The 22087-nt window shown below is 53.8% G+C and overlaps 11 protein-coding genes across 11 annotated transcripts; 5 read left to right on the top strand and 6 right to left on the bottom strand.

The window, feature by feature from the left end:
- Positions 1-52: 52 nt before the first annotated feature.
- On the bottom strand, positions 53-757 carry BO86DRAFT_399107 (uncharacterized protein; the record flags this gene model as incomplete). Its single annotated transcript, XM_025673602.1, has 1 exon — positions 53-757. One exon carries the CDS (start codon positions 755-757, stop codon positions 53-55), a length of 705 nt encoding a protein of 234 aa, XP_025528363.1.
- Positions 758-1177: 420 nt separating this feature from the next.
- Positions 1178-2747, bottom strand: BO86DRAFT_311799 (beta-lactamase family protein; the record flags this gene model as incomplete). Its single annotated transcript, XM_025667920.1, has 2 exons — positions 1178-2309; positions 2371-2747. 2 exons carry the CDS (start codon positions 2745-2747, stop codon positions 1178-1180), a joined length of 1509 nt encoding a protein of 502 aa, XP_025528362.1.
- Positions 2748-3161: 414 nt separating this feature from the next.
- BO86DRAFT_361320 (uncharacterized protein) lies at positions 3162-3724 on the bottom strand (the record flags this gene model as incomplete). Its single annotated transcript, XM_025669856.1, has 2 exons — positions 3447-3724; positions 3162-3419 (listed from the first exon to the last, which is right to left on the bottom strand). Exons 1-2 carry the CDS (start codon positions 3690-3692, stop codon positions 3162-3164), a joined length of 504 nt encoding a protein of 167 aa, XP_025528361.1. The 5' UTR covers positions 3693-3724.
- Positions 3725-4734: 1010 nt separating this feature from the next.
- Positions 4735-5672, top strand: BO86DRAFT_429434 (TNT domain-containing protein). Its single transcript, XM_025675646.1, has one exon. The coding sequence runs from the start codon at positions 4779-4781 to the stop codon at positions 5613-5615; it is 837 nt and encodes a 278-aa protein (XP_025528360.1). The 5' UTR covers positions 4735-4778; the 3' UTR covers positions 5616-5672.
- A 110-nt stretch (positions 5673-5782) lies between these two features.
- On the bottom strand, positions 5783-8117 carry BO86DRAFT_429428 (uncharacterized protein; the record flags this gene model as incomplete). The annotated part of the gene is made up of 4 exons (XM_025675645.1): positions 5783-6277; positions 6341-7250; positions 7318-7717; positions 7802-8117. The coding sequence occupies 4 exons, from the start codon at positions 8115-8117 to the stop codon at positions 5783-5785; spliced, it is 2121 nt and encodes a 706-aa protein (XP_025528359.1).
- A 1982-nt stretch (positions 8118-10099) lies between these two features.
- BO86DRAFT_311586 (putative choline transport protein Ctr) lies at positions 10100-11932 on the bottom strand (the record flags this gene model as incomplete). The annotated part of the gene is made up of 5 exons (XM_025667910.1): positions 10100-10257; positions 10312-10873; positions 10933-11302; positions 11353-11438; positions 11492-11932. 5 exons carry the CDS (start codon positions 11930-11932, stop codon positions 10100-10102), a joined length of 1617 nt encoding a protein of 538 aa, XP_025528358.1.
- A 970-nt stretch (positions 11933-12902) lies between these two features.
- Positions 12903-13740, top strand: BO86DRAFT_361317 (non-canonical purine NTP pyrophosphatase; the record flags this gene model as incomplete). Its single annotated transcript, XM_025669855.1, has 6 exons — positions 12903-13067; positions 13120-13193; positions 13267-13411; positions 13464-13500; positions 13549-13610; positions 13666-13740. 6 exons carry the CDS (start codon positions 12903-12905, stop codon positions 13738-13740), a joined length of 558 nt encoding a protein of 185 aa, XP_025528357.1.
- A 218-nt stretch (positions 13741-13958) lies between these two features.
- On the bottom strand, positions 13959-15521 carry BO86DRAFT_447890 (aminotransferase-like domain-containing protein; the record flags this gene model as incomplete). The annotated part of the gene is made up of 3 exons (XM_025676612.1): positions 13959-14025; positions 14056-14423; positions 14469-15521. The coding sequence occupies 3 exons, from the start codon at positions 15519-15521 to the stop codon at positions 13959-13961; spliced, it is 1488 nt and encodes a 495-aa protein (XP_025528356.1).
- A 391-nt stretch (positions 15522-15912) lies between these two features.
- BO86DRAFT_361314 (alpha-keto acid decarboxylase family protein) lies at positions 15913-17625 on the top strand (the record flags this gene model as incomplete). The annotated part of the gene is made up of 1 exon (XM_025669854.1): positions 15913-17625. The coding sequence occupies one exon, from the start codon at positions 15913-15915 to the stop codon at positions 17623-17625; it is 1713 nt and encodes a 570-aa protein (XP_025528355.1).
- Positions 17626-17739: 114 nt separating this feature from the next.
- BO86DRAFT_83332 (uncharacterized protein) lies at positions 17740-20320 on the top strand. Its single transcript, XM_025677719.1, has 5 exons — positions 17740-18044; positions 18102-18826; positions 18883-19288; positions 19342-19630; positions 19691-20320. The coding sequence occupies exons 1-5, from the start codon at positions 17854-17856 to the stop codon at positions 20057-20059; spliced, it is 1980 nt and encodes a 659-aa protein (XP_025528354.1). The 5' UTR covers positions 17740-17853; the 3' UTR covers positions 20060-20320.
- BO86DRAFT_378861 (alpha/beta hydrolase) lies at positions 20136-21882 on the top strand (the record flags this gene model as incomplete). Its single annotated transcript, XM_025670649.1, has 5 exons — positions 20136-20320; positions 20380-21433; positions 21487-21532; positions 21772-21843; positions 21878-21882. The coding sequence occupies 5 exons, from the start codon at positions 20136-20138 to the stop codon at positions 21880-21882; spliced, it is 1362 nt and encodes a 453-aa protein (XP_025528353.1).
- Between the last annotated feature and the right edge of the window lie 205 nt (positions 21883-22087).

Raw genomic sequence — 22087 nt, 5'->3', positions numbered from 1 at the left:
TCCAAGTGAGCAGGATAAAACGCCCGTGAGGGAGTTAGTTTCGCCAGATAGCCTAGCAGATCCAGACAATTTCGACCTCAAGGGCAGGATTGACTGAAGCTGAGCCTGCCGTAAGATCCGCAGAGCCTCGGCTGTTCCAGATCGATGTGTGGCTGGATCTGGTAACACAAAGACTCGTCATGGCATGAAGATAAGCCTGGTAGAGAGTGGCCTGCATGTCTGGGGTTCCACGCAGAACATACAAGTGTCGGTCCAGCGAGTACCGGAAATATCCGATCCGCCGTGATTCTGACGAGGGCTCGATATGGACGATTGAATTGTGCTTTTCCTTGACTGCCACGACCTTTCCAAACGGCACAACCACAGACCGATGCCAGTGATCTTTTGTGTCACGTACGATCAGCTTGTTCCGCAGCCCGTAGAAGCAGCCGATGTCCTGGTCACGATCTACCGTGGCACTCATCTCACGAGACTGCAGCGCACCCTGTGCGTTGAAGAATCGTAAGCGTAACCTCATCATCTCAATTTGAACCGGCTGGTGAGCCACTCTCGAGTCCGTACTTGCACTCCAGGTACCCAGCTCCCACGCGGCCTGACGAAATAGAAGGCCAATTGACGGGCTATCCACGGAGAGATTACGTGACGCAAGCTCACGGACTATATTGTACCATTGTACACGCTCGCCTGCCCGGAGACTACCGAATGCAACAAGGTCATCCAGGCTGAGGGCGCTGTGGCATATCTGTTGATCAGCCATGGCCTCGTTCTCGGAGGTTTTGGACGATCCCAACGCATGCCTTAGAGGTCTAACCTGGATTCAGTGACTATAGAAAACACCCGACCCACAGACCATCTTTCAACTTGACCCGGGTTACTTGACCTTGACCTGGATCATGTTCAGCCCTAGGAGCCATATTTTGTGTCGGGCTCTGAATCACCAGCTAGCTAGTAGTGCGAAAGGGTTTCAAGACAGATGTCCCTCCTGTCACTATCCTGACCGAATGAAGGATACATGATGAGAAGTAACTAGTCCGGTGGGTAGTCGAAGCATGACTCCCAAGAGATGCCACGGGACCGATGAAGGGATACTGCCCCCGGTCTCCGCTTTCAACCCCGGCTTGTGGCAGCCTCAGGTATCAGCTGCCTTGCTGCCTGGGGTGTCCACCCCCCTCATGCCTTAGGCATTCCTACCCTCCTCCACCTTCGCAAACCACACCAAATCCTCCATCTCTTCTTCCAGCCCCAGCCCAAGGCTAACAGCTTTCCCATCCTCTAGAACGAACTCAGCGGCAATTGAGATCTCAAATCCGTCGAGATAGTCTTTCAGACGAGCGATGTACTTCGACTGCTTCCCGACATGATTGAAGGTGAGTACAAACCCAAAGGAACGATCGGTCGCATCGACAAACAGCCGGTCATCTTTCGCCTCCACCAACAATTCATGGTACCCTAAGTTCTTATACTGGCCTGTATACGTGCTGAGAGGGAACTGCTGAGGTTCTGGCTCATGCGTATCCGGACACAGCTTTTCGCGCAGCTCTGTCTCGCCAGGGCTGTCCTCTGTTTCCCAGCTGGTCCACTCGATGCTATTCCAATCAGAGCGCTCTGCATGGGGTACTTGGAGAACCTGGTCAATTAACTCCCTCGCCACAGTCGTCACGACCGGGATCGCCGTATCGGAATTTCCAAGGATTACGGCCCCGAATTGAAACCCCGGTAGAAAGAAGTGCGTACTGCCAAAGCCGGCGACTGCGCCGTCATGCGAGACCACCGCGTGTCCACGATAATGGTAGATCTCCCACCCCGCCGCGTAGAGGCGCTCCTCCTCCCCGGGGTCCTGAATTGAGCGTGGTTTGAGAAGTCCCTGATAGAGGCTCTCCGTCACCGGACCTTGGCGATGCATCATGGCTTTGACCCACCGGATGTAGTCGGTCACGCTGGTGATGATGGAGCCTGCTCCTTGAGCTTCGGGGCAATCGGGCGTCTGAAACCCACGGTGCTCACGCTGTTCTTCATTCCAGCGGTAGCCCGTGGCGATACGATCGGTCAGTCCTCGATCGCGCGCTCGTTGCGGCTGGAGGTTGGTGGACGCCATGCCCAGCGGTCGGAAGAAGCGATCCTCCAGGAAATCGGCGAAGGGGAGCCCGGTCTTCTCCTCGACCAAATGCGTCGCCACGGTATACATCATGTTGCAATATATGTACTTGGATCGGATGGAGGCAGCGAGGGGCAGATGCCGGAGATTGCGGGTCACAGATCGCGCCGTATCCGGGGCACTCGCCCGCGGGCTCAGGTAGGAGAAGTCGTGTCTATCGGTGTCAGTCCGCTATCGGGTCTGTGTCAGGATGGCCGGGGGCCGCTTATTCTCACGAAGCCATGCCTGTTCGATGACTCAAGATATCATCCACAGTTACCCCGGCGGTGTATACTGGATCTTCTAGGACAAAATCATCGGGTAACAAAGCCGACATGGGGGCTTCGTACTGCACCTCCGAGTATCGCTTGTCGTCTTCGACCAGCAAGGCCACGGACGCCGCGGTCAGAGATTTAGAGGCCGAGGCAATATCGAACAGGGTGTCTGGTGTGCACGGCTGAGGGGGGTCCAAAGACGCACTGCCGTACCCTGCTGAAGCAATCCGGCCGTGGTCGACGATAGCCAGGGCAAGACCTGGCACATGACGTTCTTCCCGGAGTCTTTTTACGCGGTCGCTGAATTCGATGGACTGAAAATGATCAATGATATCCATTGGAACAGTTTTGACAGTTGCTCTGGCAATGCTTAGGCACCCGACTTCGATCTATCCTAGCCAGTGTGATGGTGTGGTGTGATGGTGGTTGATGTGACTGCAAGTTGGCAGCCAGCCACACCGGAAAGGAGGGGTCAATCTCACTGCCCGCCTTACAGGGACTGCACTGTACTTGTGCCACCCTGCATCCGCCACCGTAACCTTTGTTACTAAACTTTCCAGAACTTATGCTACGGAATTAGCAGGGTGTCGAAAACAATGAAGAGCTTCGACATGTGGCACAAGATTATATATTTGTACAGTACATGGGTGGGACAACGGTGTCGTGCTAACTCCAAGCCTCACATGACATCCGACACATCGAAGAATCAACACCAAGGTATCATTCACAATATGACTGCAGCGCGCTGCAGCTTACGAGCCTCTCGCCGCGATGGTCTGGACGATGATATAGTAGGCCAGCGCCAGCCCGGTAACCACGACTTCATCGGTGACCGGACCGCTCGGTAAACGTAGATCGAGCTCGAGGCGACCCGCCTTGGTCATTGTCCAGCCCCGATTCGGGGTGAAGGTGGCGACCACGGCGCCGTGCTCATCGCGGCACTCCAGATACGCGGGATTCATATACTTGGGGTTCTTCCAGGTGAGGACCCGGCCGTTGAGAGCGGGCGACTGGAAGGACGCTTCATACTTGAACACCCCGTGCGGCTTGAAGGCGATCTGGTGGCCGTTGACGCTGACATCGATGGACCGGGAGAAGGAGTGAAAGTTGACGGTGGCTGGCAGTCGAGCGCTCCCGATGGCCTGGAAGATCATATGCGGTTTGCGGAAGTTGAGGTCGGCGGCGTAGACGAGAGTGCGCTGGTTGGGCAGCCCCTCGGTGACTTCTAGGTGCTTGCCGGTCCAGCTGGTGAAGTCGACATTGAGGGATCGCGTTTGAGACATGGTAAGAGAGATGTGGATAGAGGAGATTTGTGAGATCTAACAGTTAACTGACCCGACTTTTATATACTGTACCTGTGGAAGTGAACCCCCATTCAATCAGCCTTGTCTGATACCGCAGTGGGGCCTGAGGCTGTGTCTCGCAGCTGGGCCATCATTGGCTGCTCCGTCAATTCCTGTTTGGGGATACGAGCGGCCGACCCGTGACCGTCGACACCTCAGGATCAGCACCTACTTATATCCTTGTATTCTAGCTCAATGGTACAATATATAGTAGTCATATCCAGATTGTTTTTTGCACTTGGGGATGGCAGTAAGTGGCGCGGCAGCCCAAGTGCAGACTATTGATCACCAATATATATCTAAGAATAATAGTACCCTTGCCCACCACATGGATAAGGTACTCATTCTACCACTTGAACCCATCCAAATACATGGAGGGTCTTGTCCGTTGTCTACACAAGATAGCAGATCTTATCGAAACAACGCTTCTTGCGAAAAACTCTGTCTGTCGAACCCGCTGCCAGAGCATCGCCGCACTCGTCTGATGTGCGTCTATGAGCACAACACCCCTTGACAGGCAGAGTCGCTTTGGCCATTCCCCCCTGACCATTCAGGCCACTGCCACTAAAGGTCCCCTCGAGTGTGCTACAGCCTTCGACAGGAGCTGAGATGGATTTCTGGCGTATCGAGACAAAGAGCCCATGGTCTGGCCTGCAGCCAAGCAATGTACCGGCACCCTTTAGGAAACCCGACCCCTGCAACCCCTGCTCATGACAAACAAGATGAGAAACTATTGGGTGTGGAGCTTCGAATTGCTGGGTGCATCTCTTGCTGATCCGTCTTGGACGCAGGGACAACATTCCTCAGCTTGATGCTCGAATTCCTGTCGCGGGCAACCACATACCGTATGGCTCTAGCGTGTGGAGATACGCATGACAGACCCCGGTCTCCAACCATCTACAGACCTGTATAAGAAGGTCGGGGTAATCGGCTGGTCGTCCTCTCCCATCGCCAGTCGAACCCGCTTGCTCCCACCCCCGACCACCTTCATAGCCCTAGGAAAGCCATCCTGCTGACCACCACGAAATGGCATCCAAGCCCACCAACCTTCCCCAACTTCTCTGCTTAGCACTGCCTCTCTTCGGCCTGCTCACCCAAGCAGCTCCCAACCCGCTCACCCCTTCTCCCAACACCCAACTGGAATCCCACGGGGGCGCGCCCGACGAAACCGGGATTCAAAACTACCCGTCCAGCTGCCAAAACCCCTGTGACGGGGTGACCCCCAACGCGACGGACCCCGTCTCTGGATCCTACTACTGCTCGTACTGCATCTGTAACAACCGTCTGCTGGGGCCGGCCAACTTCGAGCCCGCCAGCAATTTTACCGACTTCTTCGTCGACTGGAAGCCCCTGGACAGCCAGTGTCCGCGCGATTGGCTCTGCACCTGGTCCAACTTCACCGCAGGGCCATACCTCAACACGCAGTACTATTACCCTCAGAATGATGGATTCAAGGGGTGCCCCGAGAATGTAACGCTGGAGGTGGGCACGCGGGTCGATCGCTTCGGGTCTCCACGCGGGGGATATCTGGCCACCCCTGAGACCTCTTTCGCGCAACGTTCGATCCCGCCCAGCAATCTGAACATTTTCAACGATAGCACTTTCTACAACTACTGGCAGTATGAGGTGAGGCGACCCTTTTGGGCCTTCTACGGCGAGGTGCTACCGTGGTTTGGCCAGCCCGGGGGTGGCGAGCAGTGGTATGTTCCTGCAGGATTGGGACCGTTGATCGACAATGGAACCCTGGTGCTGGTGGCGGCGAAAACGTATGAGGGTGATGGGTCAGATGAGGAGTATAGGGCGGCTGCCTGGATGCAGGCTGAGGACGCGGTTGTAATGGGTGAGAACGAAATGTATCACTAGACTGAGGACATCGGGCCCTTTGTCTGGCCGGTTGAAAGCGACTGAGTGGGTTCTGTGGGGACTCGTCTTCAACAGGGTGTTGAACAATCATTGTATTTAAGGTCATTATGAGTTCTAGCAGGCAAGCAAAACCGCGAGGCGTAATTGAAGACTCTTCCCTTACAATCCTAAATCCAATTACCATCCACACCGACCACAGAAGCCCGTATGCTGACCGACGGCTGCTGCGAGGCATTCGTCGGCCGCCGAGCCCTCACCTTCGTGACCGACAAACTCCTTCCCAACCCAGGGAGCTTCTTCGTTTCTTCCGAGGGCATAATAGGCATCTCCTCGAGACGAAGCACTACTTCTACCGCCTTGTCATCCTCGATCACCTTGGGATGACGATTAGCAAAGTAGCGGGCATACTTGAACAAAGACCAGTAGCAACTGGCCACATTGATCAGAAACAAGACAATCTTGTAGGGCATGTAGTAGACAAGTAAGCAAGTCCAGCTGACAGACGCTTTCTTCTTGCGCAGGTGAATGAGGTTGAAGAGGACAACATTGAGCAAGTATAAGCCGTTGGTGGAGCCCAGCATGATCCCGCAGAAGGCCGGCCGCACCGCGAAGGAGATGGGCAGCATAAAGGGCGCCACAAGATAGAGAAGCGTCTCGTAGACCTGCTCCATATCAGTTAGCTGACGATGGTGCTTTGCTCAGTGCAAGAAATAACCGCTGCTCACCTCCTGAAAGACAAACAATTTGGCCCCTAGCTCCCACCAGCCTAGGTTCCAATTACACAGGATATACTTTATATTGAAGTACATCCCGTTGACGAAGAAGAAGTTCCAACGCATGAAGCGTTGTTTAAAGATGGTCATCTCGCCGAAGCCTCCGCGAGAACCACCACTGCTAAAGAACACCGCCGATGGAGTTTCAGTCTCGACAAACACCGCCGTGCACATAGTGATGCGCCCGCCTAGCCGGCGACAGCTGTCCCCGAAGAACCAGTCCTCCGACACTGAGAACCCTGGATGATCATGGAAGGTCTGCTTGAGAAAGTCTGTCCGCCACAAGGAGATGGCACCGTGCGGGAAAGTAGCACTCCCTAGAAGACCCGCAAAGGCGCGCTGTAGCCCCGAGATCTTGTACTCCAAGTCCTGTGCCTGCTGGCAAAAGGTCCCTCGCGATGACGCCGGCCCGACACTCTTGATAGTATACCCGATACACTGTACTCTTCCCTTCAATCGGTCACCCACTACCGGAAAATTGGCCGGCAGAGCGCAATCATCGTCGATCAGCAACACGTTTGGAAAGTGCTTGGCCGCGTAGCAGCCCACAAACTGGGCGATGATCTTGCTCCCGACCGGACACCACAGATGGTTCACTCCGTACGGACGACAAACTTCTTCAGTGTTGTCGAGTGGCTCCGGGGCGTTTCCGTTGGCAATCACGAAGATGTTCTGGGGTGGGAAAATACGTAGGGCTGCTTCCAAGGTAGGCCCAATGATGTTTGCCGATTTGTAACAGGGAATCAGCAGGGCTGTGTCCTGGGCTGTCTTTCGGTTGTGCTCTAAATTGGCACCTTCGAGCTTCTCCAGCACTGCAGGAGGATCCTTTTCGAAAGAAACAAGCAAGGGTCCAAAGGCATAGCTGGCCAAGAAGAGAGAGCGTTAGCGATTTGACCCAATGCCATCACTGACTCAACCGGGATACGTACAAGAAAGCCACACCTATCGTAATCGCCCAACCGCCTTGAATCACAAACTCGAAGCGCACCACGTAATAAAGCCACCAGACCGCGCCTTTCCAGAGTGGAATGCCAATGAGGACAAAGTAGATGAATGCTATCAGGATCAGATAGACAGCATATTCGAACAGCACCTGAACCCAGTATTTTCTTTGCAATGCGACCCGCCTTTCTTTGGCTTTCTGGTAGATCTCATAGATGCTGTGTCGTGCGGCTTGTCGTCCTGTCTGGGGTCGAGTCCCGGTTTCGATGCGAGAGATTCTGTAGCTTTGCGGACGTGGGGGAAGAGGCCATGCGCCATCTCGGGTTACGGAGACTGATTCGCAAACGCCCAACCCTTCCAGTTGTTGGATCTGGGGTGGGAATTGAACTCGTTCATCCGCGTTCGGCTCATGTACCTGAACCGGGAGTCCAGGTGAACGTGCCCACTCAGCAGAGGCATTGAAATCCGGACGCGGGGAGAAACATGGTGACTGAACTTCAGTAATGCTGCTCAATTCGGATACGCTCAGCGGCGCGCTCAGACGTCGAATGTTGGCCATTGTTCTGAGTTTCGGGGGTTGATCTCCGCTAACAGTCGCTGAGCGGCGCAGACGTCCAAACTCCCTTTCAAATACAGCAGTCTGAATTGCTTGCTGAACAGGTCCCTGCTCCAATGGATCACAATGCGAGCTGTTCCACAAATGACTCGATGGCGTTGTGGTAGCCAGCAAATGGGCGGGAATGACCACATCTTCAGCCACGGATATGCGAGTGCTTGGAGGAGGCATTGAGAGATACAGTTTTGCTGTAGTCTAAGGTTCATAGATGACAGTTGCACTCCTGAAGCGGAGCGAGAAGGTTCACCAGGCTGTATAAATGCACACATCATGAAAAGGCGTGCCTCAATTTCTGCGGCGCGTTCCAGACCGTGGACAAGCAGGGCCCGGTTCCTGAGCAAGGCGTCATCAAGCTGATCCTCCAGTCTATTTGCAAAAGAATCCAGGTCTGGTAGAGTCTGAAGCCCGACTGATTCGGCATGTTCTCATGCGCAATTCCTGTAGGGCCGGACGGCAGTCGTCATCCAACAGCTACAAGATGTGGTGGCGTGGAGAAAGAGTGGGCACCAATACAGAATTAGAATTCCTAGTCTAAGCTCAGCGATATACCTCGCACACGAACATGATCGCCTGGGTCCGTTTCGCCTGGCATACTTTGTGCATGTGGGGTTTGGATGTCTGGATCATTCATCGCGGCTTCGGGGAGGGAGAGGCCCTATAATTTCAATTATTGGCATCAATCAAGTGATGTTTGGATTCGGACTTCATAGTCTTGGTATCATAGTCAACTATGGTGAGTTGTATCCTGTCGCGTAGCTGTCCAGTCAGGACATAGTGAAGTGTAAGTTGAGGTAGGAAGGAAGTATAGTAGGAAACTTAGGATGGCCGATGGCCTAAAGCGGCAAGAAGAAAATAAGTGGGAACCACGGATGGCATTACGTAACCCACGGGACGAATTCTTTTCGATCCACCGCTATTTTCAGGACCTTTTTTTGGGCCTCGTCATCATGGATCACTTCGCAATGATTGGTAGCCTCCCATTGGACTGCGCACGCTATAGACTCGCCTACCAGAAGCCATATGGTGCCTGATTGAGATGTCATTTCTTACCAATGGACTGGTGGAAGAGCCAAGGGTATGGAACAGCCACGGGTGGCTGTCCAAGGTGGCTGTCAAATCCAGGACTCGGGAGTATACCCTTCATATGCTTTTCACGCCCCGGCTTGCTATTGCTTCTAAAATTCTCATTCCCGGCGGTAATGTGCTCTGGGAGTATATAATGCTCAAAGACACGCCATGGTACAGTACTCCCTAGGTACCCTTCGCATTCCACCAAATCGGGCTTGTAGGGCAAGGGCTCGTCATCCGCGTATCCACTGTGGATAACAGTTCAACCGACTTACGAAGCAATCCCAGGAAGCAAATTTTTTATGGGGATTCTACTTCTTTTCGCATCTCCCAGTGGTGTTCCTCGCATACATACAGAAATTCATGGTCCTTATCATTACACACCGACTGCCCGGCCGTTCCTGGTTCAGCTCCCTCCAGCTGGCGCTTCCGAACGTCGGGGTGTTCGTCCACAGGCCCTTGCGTGGAGGACATCTTACTAGGTAGAACAATGAGAGTAGGCTCGTGGGAGTGACCGTTATCGAAAGAATCCATCCATCTGCCCCTCTTCACTGATGTCCTCGGACTACATGCAATCCGCCTGTGCATTCGGTGGCGTTGCCAAGACTGCAAACGTTTACTCTTTCGGGCAATGTTAGGAGGCAGCTGAGGGCTGTCCGGCAGATGTCTAATCTGATCTGTACAGTTTGCCTTGGATTCCGTCCCCTTTGGCGATCTTCCATTCTCCCGCGGGTCTTTGAGACGTTTATCATTGATCATCGCACATTGATGTCTACGAAATGCCGTATATGATTTACTAGGTAGGACCGACTTCGGCGATGTGAGAAGTGTGGTTAAACATGCACTCTTCATTCAGACTAAGCAATTGGGCCATACATATACTCCATTTCTCGTCCGCTATTCTTACCACTGCCCTGTCGGATCTGCCCTCCATGTTGGGTGATAGCGCTGACATTGGCCTCATGTGAGTGACAGGGTTTACTTCGAATTCCCGCCTGTCCAAGCGTCCTTATACGGCTTCGAGTCACAATTGTCTCTGGGCCCGCACGTCAGCAATTCATCCACGCCTAAAGACCCAATCGTGATTAGTCTGACCAACTTTCTAGACCCTCGTCGAACTCATATATCTCTTGCCCATCGATCGTCGCAATGTTTGACAAGTATACCTTGCGTGCTCGAGCAAACCAGTCCGTGACAACGATGCAACCAATGACGGCATATATCACGCAGATGTAATTCATATCTGGCGAGAGTCAACCATCTTGTCAGCAGCAGAAGACAGAGCACTCGCACTTACTTCCAGTGGTAGCGGGCATCTGCGCAGGAAATGAGTAAAAGACCCAGGTAAAGAGAATCCAACCCAGGCAAACCCAATTAGCCAACAGGCCTAGCCCCCCAAGCCAGAACGGACCATGGCGAATATTGTTACGGCCACGGAGCAGAAGACCCATTACCGGCAATACATAGGATAGGTACGGGAGCACGATGCATCCCGTCACCATCGAGTTGAAAGCCGTCTGCGAGGCGAGGTAGATGCATCCGATGGCACCCACAATGATCGTGTTGAGGGTATGCGCGGCCAAGGGAGTCTCAACGCGGGGAGCAATCTGGGACCACACCCATGAAAAGGGGACGCCATGGTCGCGGGAAAAGGACCAGCAGAGCCGTGCAGCCCAGGTATGGCAAGAGATCATGTTGCCCATACCGGTCGCGATTGTCAGTGCTTCCAGAACGATGGCGCCGGCGTCGTTGCGCAGAGCTTGACGAAAGAGCTCCAGACTGGGGAAGGAGGCTGCCAGAAACGCGGCAAGGTCCTGGACGCTGAACATCATCGCGAGGACGAAGGCGAAGGAGGTTACCTGTCCAGGATTAGCGACTACTGACTAGTGGCAGATGTGGAACAGAAAGCGAGGCAGACAAATCCGATAGCAATTACTCCCATGATGGCAATCGGTACCATTCTCTCGGGATGTTGAATCTCCTCCGCAAGGTGGACAGCTGCATCGAGGCCGCTGAACCCCCAGTTCGCATTGATCAATCCGACGATAAACGCAATGCCGTCATTGTTCCAGCCAGTAGCATTGGAGAAGGAGGCAAAGACGAAGTTGGGGGAGGTATGGGTTGCAGCACGCGCAGGAACCGCAATGAGAATGACAACGAAGGCACCTAGGCTGGTCCAAAGACACGCATTGCCGACAAAGGACAAGGTTCGCCCGTATATATTGAAGAAAAAACAGAAGAGGTTGACGACCTGGTATACTACCAGCGTGTGCCATGGTTTTATTTCCCTCCATCTGTCAGATGGTTTGTCCAGGTTTTGGTAGTAGAAAGGACATACAGTGTTGGATGGGAGAGGGCGTAAGAGCCTACACAGGCCGATGCAACGCCCGATGCAACACTGGCAGAACTGTTTATCACATACTGCTAGTCAGTGTAATGCTCAACCCAAAGGGGATAACATAAACCCAGCGCACAACTAAGGCGAAGATTGACCCCGACCAGGCAAGCCAGCCGGTGATGTAGGAGGCAAGTCGTGCGTATTTGCGAGGAATCAGCTCCCTGGCCCAAAATGACTGCCCGGCAGCGTTGGGCATGGCACTGACTAGCTCTGAAAGAGTGGCTGCCACGGCCGTGGAGACTAGGGCCAGCAGAATGCTCCCGTAGACGAGTAGGGCTGATCCTCCGGAGTTGATGCCAGTCACCAGAGAGGCAGACACTCCCCACCACGAATTGGTCAGAGAATATGCTACCCCCAGAACCGACAGCACCGAGTACTTTCGCTCCATTGGCTGTGAGTATCCCATCTCCTCGAGACGCCGCGTGTCTGCATCCCTCCCCGGCTTCCCCTCTTCAACCCGGGGCTCGGGGGCCTGGGGCTCGCTTGAGGCTACATCGCCTGATTTCTTAACTTGAACCATTTGGCTTGAGTAGAGATCTGGCAGAGATAATGATCATGCGTAAGGTGGACAATCAAACGGGGAACTGGGGGCTACGTCGCTCCCAAATATAAGGTCCACCAGCCAGCTGCACCCCTACCCGGGCCATCCTGCGCGTGACCACCCTGGAGACAGCCCTTTGAGGCTAAATGAAGGAGCAGCTCCAATGCGACCAGTCAATCGCATTCATGTCGATCGAAACTGGGCCAGGTCATCGTGAAAGATATACATTCCTTATCCACTGTCAATGATGCTATTCCCCTCCCCGCTCTTCCCCGCATTCCCCGCATTCGGACGCAGCTGGATGGAGACATTGAGATCTTCACAATGGCTCTGTTTGGTGAGAAAGCAATACGTTTCGGCGCTACTGACGAATGACAGGTTTCTCCTGCTTGCAACCGGAGTTTGCCAGTGGCCAGAGATAACTTCAAGTTGAAGTTAGGCGCTTCTGCAGTTTTCCGCTCTAACAGTATCGTACAATCCATTAACGACATTCCACCCTCGTCCTTGTCACTCCAATGCAACAGCTATTCCCCCTTCCCGCCCGTTCTCCGCCATGACATCTCAATGACACCACCCCGTCAGGATGTAGTGTCGTAGAAGGTGAAAGTGGAGGCGAAAGCGCGGAGGGAGTCACGTGGCAGCTCCCCAACAAGTGTCCATGAGCAAGGGCAGTAATCCTGTTACTTGCAGAGAAAACAGTCGCAGACCGGCATGTCTTCTTATATGCGTACCGCTATGGCTTTTTCCTCTGATTCTGTTTGATGGTATAAAGTAGCAGTGCCAGGGTATTCAGGTGTCCTTACCCCTTTTCCACTGGGCGGTGAGGGGCGGCAAGTGTGAGTCATCTCAATGCTTCTTTTTTGTTGGTGTTTACTGCGTACTGTGTTACCTTATCATCATCTTCAGCACAAAACAATCACCACACAATCCCTTCCCCTAAACAGTCATCATGCTAACTCTCACCCTCGTGAGCGGGAATAGACACAAGATCTCCGAGCTCAATGCAATCTTAGGAAGCTCAGCCATCTTAAACTCAATCGACCTCGATCTGCCCGAGATTCAAGGCTCCGTGGAAGAAATCACCCGAGAGAAATGCCGTGTGGCCGCCGAGAAGGTACTGCGAGGCGGTTGAACTTTGACAGACGCGAACTGAACCCAGTCAATAGATCTCTGGTCCGGTCCTAGTCGAGGACTCGGCGCTCGAGATGCATGCTTTGAATCGCATGCCGGGACCTTATGTGTTTGTCCGCCCTGCATTTCTGTTGTGCATGAGTTGGAAAGGCTAACTCGCATCTTTATTGCGACCCATACAGCAAAGCGTTTGTAGATAGCGTTGGAAACGAGGGTCTCTACAAGATGGTTGCTGCATTTGAGGATAAGACCGCAGAAGCCGTCTGTACCATAGGCTATTCCTCAGGCCCTGGGGCCGAGCCGATCCTCTTCCAGGGGAGGCTATTGGTAAGTACTGCTTTGGGATTGATAGCTGTTGACAATAGCTGATCTCAACCAGGGCAAGATAGTCCCTCCGAGGGGTATCTCCTCATTCGGTAGGCTTTGTCTTCAATTGGCATGTCCGATGACTAACAGCAATCCAGGGTGGGAGCCTATATTCGAACATGGTGAGGAGACATTGGCCGAGATGGATGTGGAAAAGAAGGTAAGAACAACTAGCATGTCGCATGATGGCTCAGTCTTACTCACACAATACATAGAATGGACTGTCCCATCGATTTCACGCCGCGCAGAAGTTGAGCGAGTGGTTGAAGCAGAATAAGCGGACATTGTAGAGTAGGTGACCCAGCTCTGTCTTTGCAAGCATTGAATTACCCCGGATGAACCCGATGCTAATGTTCGTACATCAGCCATACGTGACTCTAAACAACCAATCCGACCCCATTCGATAGAATAGAATTTCCATGTCTCGATCCCGATCATGTGTCAGACCTAGCTTTCTTGCATTTATTGGAAGTAAAATGAACGAGACCAGGTCGGTTCCGCGTTGGTGCTACACCATATCGGCTTCCAACGAAAACTCCTCCCGCAATACATCTGACAAAAGCTTGACGCCTTCACTCAAATCCAACGCCGGCGCAGCCGCATACGTCAATCGGATATAGAGCATACGTCGGCACTCTGGGCTAGGCGAGAATAATGACCCCTTCGTGACCTGCACCCCGTGTTCCAGAGCCTTCAACACAATCCGACTTTCCACCTGGACCAGGAAAGTCTTCACATCAGATTGGATTGTCGTATGGTGGCGAAGCAGAGGATGCTGGCGGTAATCCAGCTCCAGCCAAAGAAACATCCCATATTGGGGACAATTCCAAGACACAAGTCCGCGAGGAAGATACTTCTCGCATGCCCGCAACAAAATATCACGACGCGACTGATACCGCCGTGAGAGGTCAGACAACCACAATAAAAAGCCTTCATGACCCCACGTCTCATCGAGCAACTTCCAGAGCATGAGCTAGGTCAGCCCATTGATTCCCAGTATCGAGACCTCCTAGTAGACCACGAACTTGTTGATGACCTGCGATGATGCTGTCACCCACCCGGCACGGAGTCCAGGCGCCAGAATCTTGGATGTTGAGTCTAAGCGGACGACGCGACCGGATCGATCGATCGAGAGATATGACGGGACTGCCTGCGCCTGAAACCTGTCGATCGCGGTGAGCACGCTATCACCCCCATTACCTTGCCCATCAGGTTTGTCATCAGACTGCATGCCCAGACGTAGATAGTAGTATGGGTCATCTTCGATGATCATCAGGTCGTGCGTTTCCGCAATCTGATAGATCTGTTCCCGTCTAGCCACACTCTGAGTGACCCCAGTGGGGTTTTGCCCGGTGGGAATCGTGTATAGGACACGGGGCTTTGAAGCTAGAGAGGTATCCCAGTTTCGTAATATGTCGTCTAAGCCATCCGGGTGCAGTCCTTCTGAATCCATACACACGCCCTGAACTTGAATACCCTGCAGGCCTGCTCCTTCCACGGCGCCAGGGTAGGTATAACACTCGGTGAGAATGGTGTCTCCTCGGTTGCAGAAGATACGGTATATGATGTCAAGGGCAGATGTAGAGCCGCACGAAAGACATACAGCCCAGTCTGAGTACCGCGGTTGATGCATCATCTCCACGTGTTCTGTGACGAATCGGAGTAGATGAGGGGAGCCTATCCCGCTGCCGTAGTTGAGGCCGTTGGCTAGATTGAACGTGTCCGTGTACTTGTCTATTGTAGTCTGATGGCTGGAAGACTTACCGGCCAGCGTCGGCGGCATCGACTCGGTTGTCATAGAGTCCCATGGATAGTAATCTGCTGTGGGTCGTCCGGTGCCCAGGGAGATGACCTTGCGGTCACTGGGCTGGATCGCGGACCTTTTCAACGCTGAACCTTCGAAGCCTCGGCTTTCGATACTCCAATGGTCATCCCATCGCTTTGCGTGAGGGAGATCGCGTGTGTGGGCTGATTTGAAGGCATCCGAGGAAATGGCGGGGGCAATGGCGAACGATAAGGGCTCCGACTGCGTCCGGAGAGCCGTGATGGAGGCAGGCTGCAGAGGCGGCATCTTCAGTGTGGAGCTGGAGTTATATCAGATAGTGAAGAACAAGAGTGGTCGCGGGCATATACCTCCTCTAGGCGTATTGGAGGGGGTGATAAATAAAGATGGATAAAGGCACCGTGCGTGATCAGGCACACGCCGAACACGCCGAACACGCCGACCCTTACTCCGGTCCGCGCTTTGCCTCATCTTCCATCCCTGCCCAGCCCGAAGATAAGTCGGACTGATCGAACACGCCGGTATATCTTAGATTCGAGCAAAAGGCACCATCTTTTCTCAGTGGTTCATGCACTATAAATTCCACCCTGTTGTCGACAAGGTCTTAGCAATCGGGGAGCTCGGCTTCAATATCTCGTCATTTCCACCCCAAGATCAGCCACTCTCACCACCATCCACCATGTCCTCAGTCACTTTAGCTGAGTATCTTTTCACTCGCCTTGTGCAGCTGGGGGTTCACTCTCTTCATGGAGTCCCCGGTGATTTTAATCTCCGCCTGCTTGATTACGTGGAGCCGACGGGGCTGCGATGGGTGGGCAATGCCAACGAACTCAACGCTGGCTATGCCGCCGATGGATATGCTCGTATCAAAGGAGTCGGTGCTTTGATCACCACCTTTGGTGTCGGAGAGCTGTCAGCCATCAACGCCATAGCAGGCGCCTTCGCCGAACGTGCTGCGGTGGTGCACATCGTCGGAACCCCGTCTCGAGAGACGCAAGACCAGCGTCAGTTAGTCCATCATACCTTCAACGACGGCGAGTACCGCCGATTTTCACAAATGGCGTCTCATGTAACCGTCGCTCAAACGCGACTATGGGATCTGGAACCCAGCCCTGCCCAGATCGACGAGGTCCTGCAGCAATGTTTGCGGCAGAGCCGTCCGGTGTATATCGAAATCCCAGTGGATATGGTTGATCAACCTGTGCCGGTCGAGCGGCTGAGTCGCCCTCTCGACATATCGCCACTACCACCGGTCTCCTGTTCCAAGGTCGTGCTGGCGCGGATCTTAGACCGGGTATATGTTGCCAAACGACCAGTCATTGTGGTTGATGGAGAAAGCCGACCGATGGGAATTCTTGGACAGCTGCAACGTTTGATCACCAGCACCCAATGGCCATTCTGGACGACGGCATACGGAAAAGGCCTACTGGACGAGACCACGTCCAACTGCCACGGGGTTTATCGGGGTATATTCGATAGTCCTGAGGTGCAAGCATATGTGAATGGGGCTGATTTGGTTCTCTACTTCGGTCCCCATTTGAGCTCGACCAACACCTTTTCATGTTCTGCCATCCCTAGAGATGAGGTAGCCATCTACATATCAGACACGGCGGTTCAAATCGGTCCAGAACTCTTTCGCGATGTTTCCGCTCAACATTTGCTGTCACAAATCCTGAAAGGGCTGGACGTTAAAAGAGTAGTATCTGACAATGCTCACCAACGCATTCCCCGCCTCTCGTCGTTAACGTTGTCGGAAGTTGCTGGTCCGAGTCCCATTACCCAGAACCATTTATGGCGGCTTCTCGCAGGATATCTTCGTCCCGGAGATATTGTTCTGGGAGAGACGGGGACTGCCGGGTATGGAGTGCGAGAGATGGCTCTGCCTCGTCATAGCCGCGTCTTCACCCCAGTCACCTGGCTATCGATCGGGTATATGCTTCCTGCCTCTCAGGGAGCTGCCCTTGCTCAGCGAGAATTGATGATGGCGGACGAGTACCAAGGCATCCGCGATGCACGCACCATCCTATTCATCGGGGATGGTAGTTTCCAGATGACGGCGCAAGAGCTGGGGACCATCATCCGATTAGGGCTGAATGTGGTGGTATTTGTCGTCAACAACGATGGATACACCATTGAACGTTGCATCCACGGGCGTCAACAGGCGTACAACGATATCACTCGATGGCGGTACTTGCAGGCTCCTCAACTCTTTGGTGGGGGCGAGGAGGTCTTCACAGCCTCGGCTCGCACCTGGGATGAGCTGGGAGGGATTCTCACCACGGATCAGCTGTGGAATGGATCAGGATTGCGCATGGTGGAGATTGTATGTGATCGGGAAGATGCCCCGAGTGGACCGTTGGTGGAGTATTTGCAGAGACAGAACAGTGTGTAGTTCTAGTAGTTGTTGGTAAAAGAATCGAAGAAATGAGATGGGTTGTGCGTGGTATGCCTGAGGAATCAGGCTTCAATTCAGCTCTCACCGCCCTCTCCAACACGCCGAGTTTCTCTCCGAGTTTCTCACCGGGTTTCTCTCCACTCCGAGCATCAATCACTTTCCTTCCAGTTCTTCTCCGTATCCATCCTGTTGCTTTCGCGTCACTCAACATTACCACCGCTCGGAATGATATCCAGGCAGCCAGCCTGCGAGCCATGCCGCAAGTCCAAGCTAGCCTGCGACCATACCCACCCGGTGTGTACGCGTTGCCGGACCAGCAACCGAGCCGGACTGTGTCTCTATCGCTCCACCCCCTTCAAGAGGAAGCGGCCTCTGACATCCAACGAAAGCACTGAAGAGTCGCGCTCGTCTCCGAGGTAGACCAATGTCTCACTCTCGACGGTGGTCCTAGTCGCTGATCATCCTCATGCCAGTCACGACCCTTTTTCCACCCCCTCTGCCCGGTCCTCTCGCCGTCAGCGGTATCCCAACCCCGGATACATCGGCTCCTCCAGTCATGTGGCAATCTTTAGTCATATCCCTCCGACTGCAGCGGATCAGACCGTGGCACAGCAGTCGGCTGGGACTACCTCCCCCTCAACAACGGTGGACATGGACGATGACGATGTACTGCTTCAGCGCGCGGCAGACGCAACCCGGCTGCTGTTGGCTCATGCACCTCTGCAATCCATGAAAGACCTGGTCAAGTTGTGGTTGTCGAGTGGTGCTAGCCTAGCACTGGGAGGTGCCTGGCTTGTAGCTGCCATCGACAGTATTGACCTTGCTTTGACCTCGATCTCTACCAATGCAAATTGGCATCGACAATATGCTGAACTTCTATTGAGTAATTCGGCGCAGTCCTTGCATAGCGACTCGTTCATGACCTTTGCGGAATTCTGCGCTCAATTCACCGAGCATAACATTAGATGGGAAACCTTGGGCCTCTTTGCTCTGGCAGTGATTCGTGCCTCGTATGATGTGTCATATTTCGCACCCTTGTACTCGAAGGACAATGGCCCATATGATCTTCGAAAGCGATGCTTCCGTGTCGCAAACTGTGCTCTCGAGATAGCCTTATCGTTGGACCAGCTCAATGACCTGCAGCTAGTACTTCAGTACGAGAACCTTATCGTTCATTCGTACATAGCAGGCGATCAGAGTTAGCGCAGCTCTCCACCCGGGCCATGCCAGTTCCTTTCCACTGACGAGACCCAGGCTATCAGTATTGGAGACGACTTGGGGATGGAATTGCTTCTATCTTTGCTCTCGGTTATCACCAGACCAACGGTCTGGAGCGTAAGGCCCCTGCTTTTCTCCAAGAGTTGCGTCGAACCGCATTCGCGCGAATCTTCTCCGCCGACAAGAACATGGCCATTTTCCTCGGTCGGCCTCCGCGGATGCCACGCCATTTCTGCGACTTTCAGATCCCATCGGCTCCTGCAGGTACCAGACACTGGGAGCTGTCTTCAGACCCGAGTGAATCCACTCCAGGTTGGAGCCCAGCAGCTGTCCCTTCTTATGTGGCTGAGTCACGGTGGTCTGCGTTGTGTGCAAGCCTCAAGGAAGATATCTTATACCTGCACCGCGACAAGAATGGCGACCAGTTTCAGCAACAAGTCCGGTATTTCCCATTCGTCGGTATTAAACAAACCAGAGCTTTACTAATCTTGCTAGCACTATACAAGCACAAGCTGAGAGGTTGTGGGATGAGCTCCCGCGACAGTTTCGGTTGGAGGGAACCCTGAAGGAGGTTACAAAGGACGGGTTCGAGAGGGACTTTCTCGCTAGCTTCCAGCTCAATCATTTGCATGTCCTATTTCTTCTTCGCCTCGTGGTCCTACCCTCCCCTGCCACCCCCAGTCAGGAGCTTGTAACTCTCGCGGAGCAAATTCTGGCTACCGTCGTCGCCTTGTTAATGCTTCGCGACCAGCTCACCAATTCGGGGACAAGTCTGATGTGGAAGGTATGAGTCGGTGCAATGAGCAACATCGTGCAAAATACCAACTGATGGAATGTTTCTCAGATTGTGCATTATGGCCTTCCTGCGGCAGGCATCATCCTCTTAGCCGTGTTGAACCAGCGTTGTTCATCCGCGCCGGTTCCAGCCCCTCATCCACGGGCGATCCAGAACCTGACTGTTTTGGCTGCGGAGCTGTCAGGCGGATCGGTGGTGCAACTGCAAGACCCTAACTACGATCTGATTTCCAAGGCATTGTCCACGATTCACAACATGCTGGATTCGATTACAGCGGATGCACTGCGGGGACCGGGGGCGCCGTCCCCCCGCACCACGACCCTCGCCGACTGGGAAGAATTTCAAAGCCAGCTTTCGTGGGACCTGGACCTTGGGTTCTGGCAGAATCTGGCCGATACCCCATTTTTGGGGGATTAAACGAGCCCAGGGTACTGCATCCTGTTTCATGAGATTACCAGCTGGTTAGGTAGGGCACTAACCGAAAAGAGAAAAGATGCTGCCTGCCGTGGATGAGCGCCATGACGACATCATCGTGATGTATTCCAAAATCCCCCAACCCGTAGGGCTGAACGGAGTCTTTCTTGGCTTTAAAGCTTGGCTACGATCGCCATTGCTTTATTTGCCCATCGGTTCCGTCCCTGAATACTCATCATCTCCATCATCCATGGCTTCCTCCCGGTCGGTGCCTGTCCCTGATCACCTCCGTCTTGCCGCGTGTTACTGATGAAACATCACAGAATTCGACACGATCCCACCTGGTCCGCCCGCCAAGGTCTGGCTGGCTCATTCTTGAAACTATTCCTTCGGACCTACACAGCCTGTCACTTCAAATGGCCCATTTCTCTCAAGCCACACCATGAAGGGGACCGGTTTGTGGTGATCGACCCCGCCCCCACGCGGTTTTACACAGGCATTGCAGTGGATAAAGAAGTCAGGCCTGAGCCCGTCGGGGCCACTTGGTTTCCAGAACCTTGCATTGGCGCCACCTCCATTCCTGATGGGCGATACGTCGTGCTTCATCTTCACGGTGGTTCGTATGTGCTGGGTGACGGACGCACCTCCTCCTGCAACTTCCTCGCGAAGACCCTTCTCACCCACACCCCGGCCAGTCACCTCCTGTGCTTACAGTACCGACTCGCCTGCTACCCCAACGGCCGATTCCCAGCCCAGCTACAAGATACCCTCGCGGCGTATGCCTACCTCATTCACACCCTACAGATCCCTCCATCCCGCATTGTTCTATCCGGCGATAGCTCAGGGGGGCACCTTGCGCTGGCCCTGCTGCGCTACATAGTCGAGTACGACGGCCCAGCCCGCCTCCCGCCTCCGAAGTGCAGCTGGCTCTGGTCGCCATGGTGCGATGTCCCTGCCGCAGTGGACCCGGACATTTGGACCCAAAGCGAGAACTACGGCACCGAGTACATCCCAGGCTCCTTTCCCACCTGGGGCGCCCGGCAATTTTTGCGCGATCTAGCCATCACGGAGACGGTGGAGCGGTACGTGGCGCCTATCCACCATCCGTTCATGCTCCCCTCGCCCGTGTTGATCATCACCGGCGGTCGGGAAGTTCTGTTTCCCGATCATCAGGAGCTTGTCCGACGGTTCCATGAATCAGCCCGCAATGAATCACAGATCGAGCTCGTGGTAGAAGAGAAGGTGCCTCACGACGTTCTCATGATTGGCTGGATTATGAAGTTCCAGCAGGAAGCGGAGGCTTGTGCTCGACAAGCGGGGGATTTTGTGCGGCGCGTGGAGGCTTCAGAGAGGTTGGGGGTGACGAAGCAGGAAGAGGTACGATGATGGCTCTGCTGGTCAGGATTGAGCATTGAATGTACGTCATGTAGCTTAGTGAATACACATCAATAATGGAGTACCCAGCTCAACGAAAAAGTAAGCCCCGGGGCAAGACCTGGCTCAACGCAAGTCGATGGCCGGCCAGAAGCCGGACTATTCTCCGTGACGAGTTAGTCCTCTTAGCGCCACAGAACCCCGCTTCCCAGCCTTCTTGTCACCGTTGTGCTGCAATAAAAGCACTGAGGGTGATGTCCATCCACAGTGTAAAGCGGGGAAAGCCCACGAGTCACCACCGCAAATGTCCGAATAACATACAGCTTGCATATGATCATCAGCATACAGGGGTGGGAGCGCCGAGCGCCGGAGTCCGGAGTTTTCCAAGTGCGCCCCACCGTTTGCTCCTGCAGGTGAGAGTTGACAGTACTCCTTGTGGTCGCACAGCTTGAATCGAAAAGAGCTAATCCTGACGTCAAGATAAACAACTGTCTGCAGAAACAGATCATGTCGGGAAACGGAACCAAAGTTCTCTACCGGACAAGCTCAAAACACATGAGCTTCATGTCTTGTACGTGACCAAGTCAAAAGCATTGGATGCGATGCAGTCATACCGGTGTTTGCTCATCCTGCTGTTCCTGCTCTGTCTGAGTGGTG

Source organism: Aspergillus japonicus, assembly GCF_003184785.1.
Source record: "Aspergillus japonicus CBS 114.51 unplaced genomic scaffold BO86scaffold_20, whole genome shotgun sequence".
In the NCBI taxonomy this organism is placed as follows: domain Eukaryota; kingdom Fungi; phylum Ascomycota; class Eurotiomycetes; order Eurotiales; family Aspergillaceae; genus Aspergillus; species Aspergillus japonicus.
Note: the sequence above shows the minus strand (reverse complement) of the source record. Positions and strands in the feature narration are given on the sequence as shown.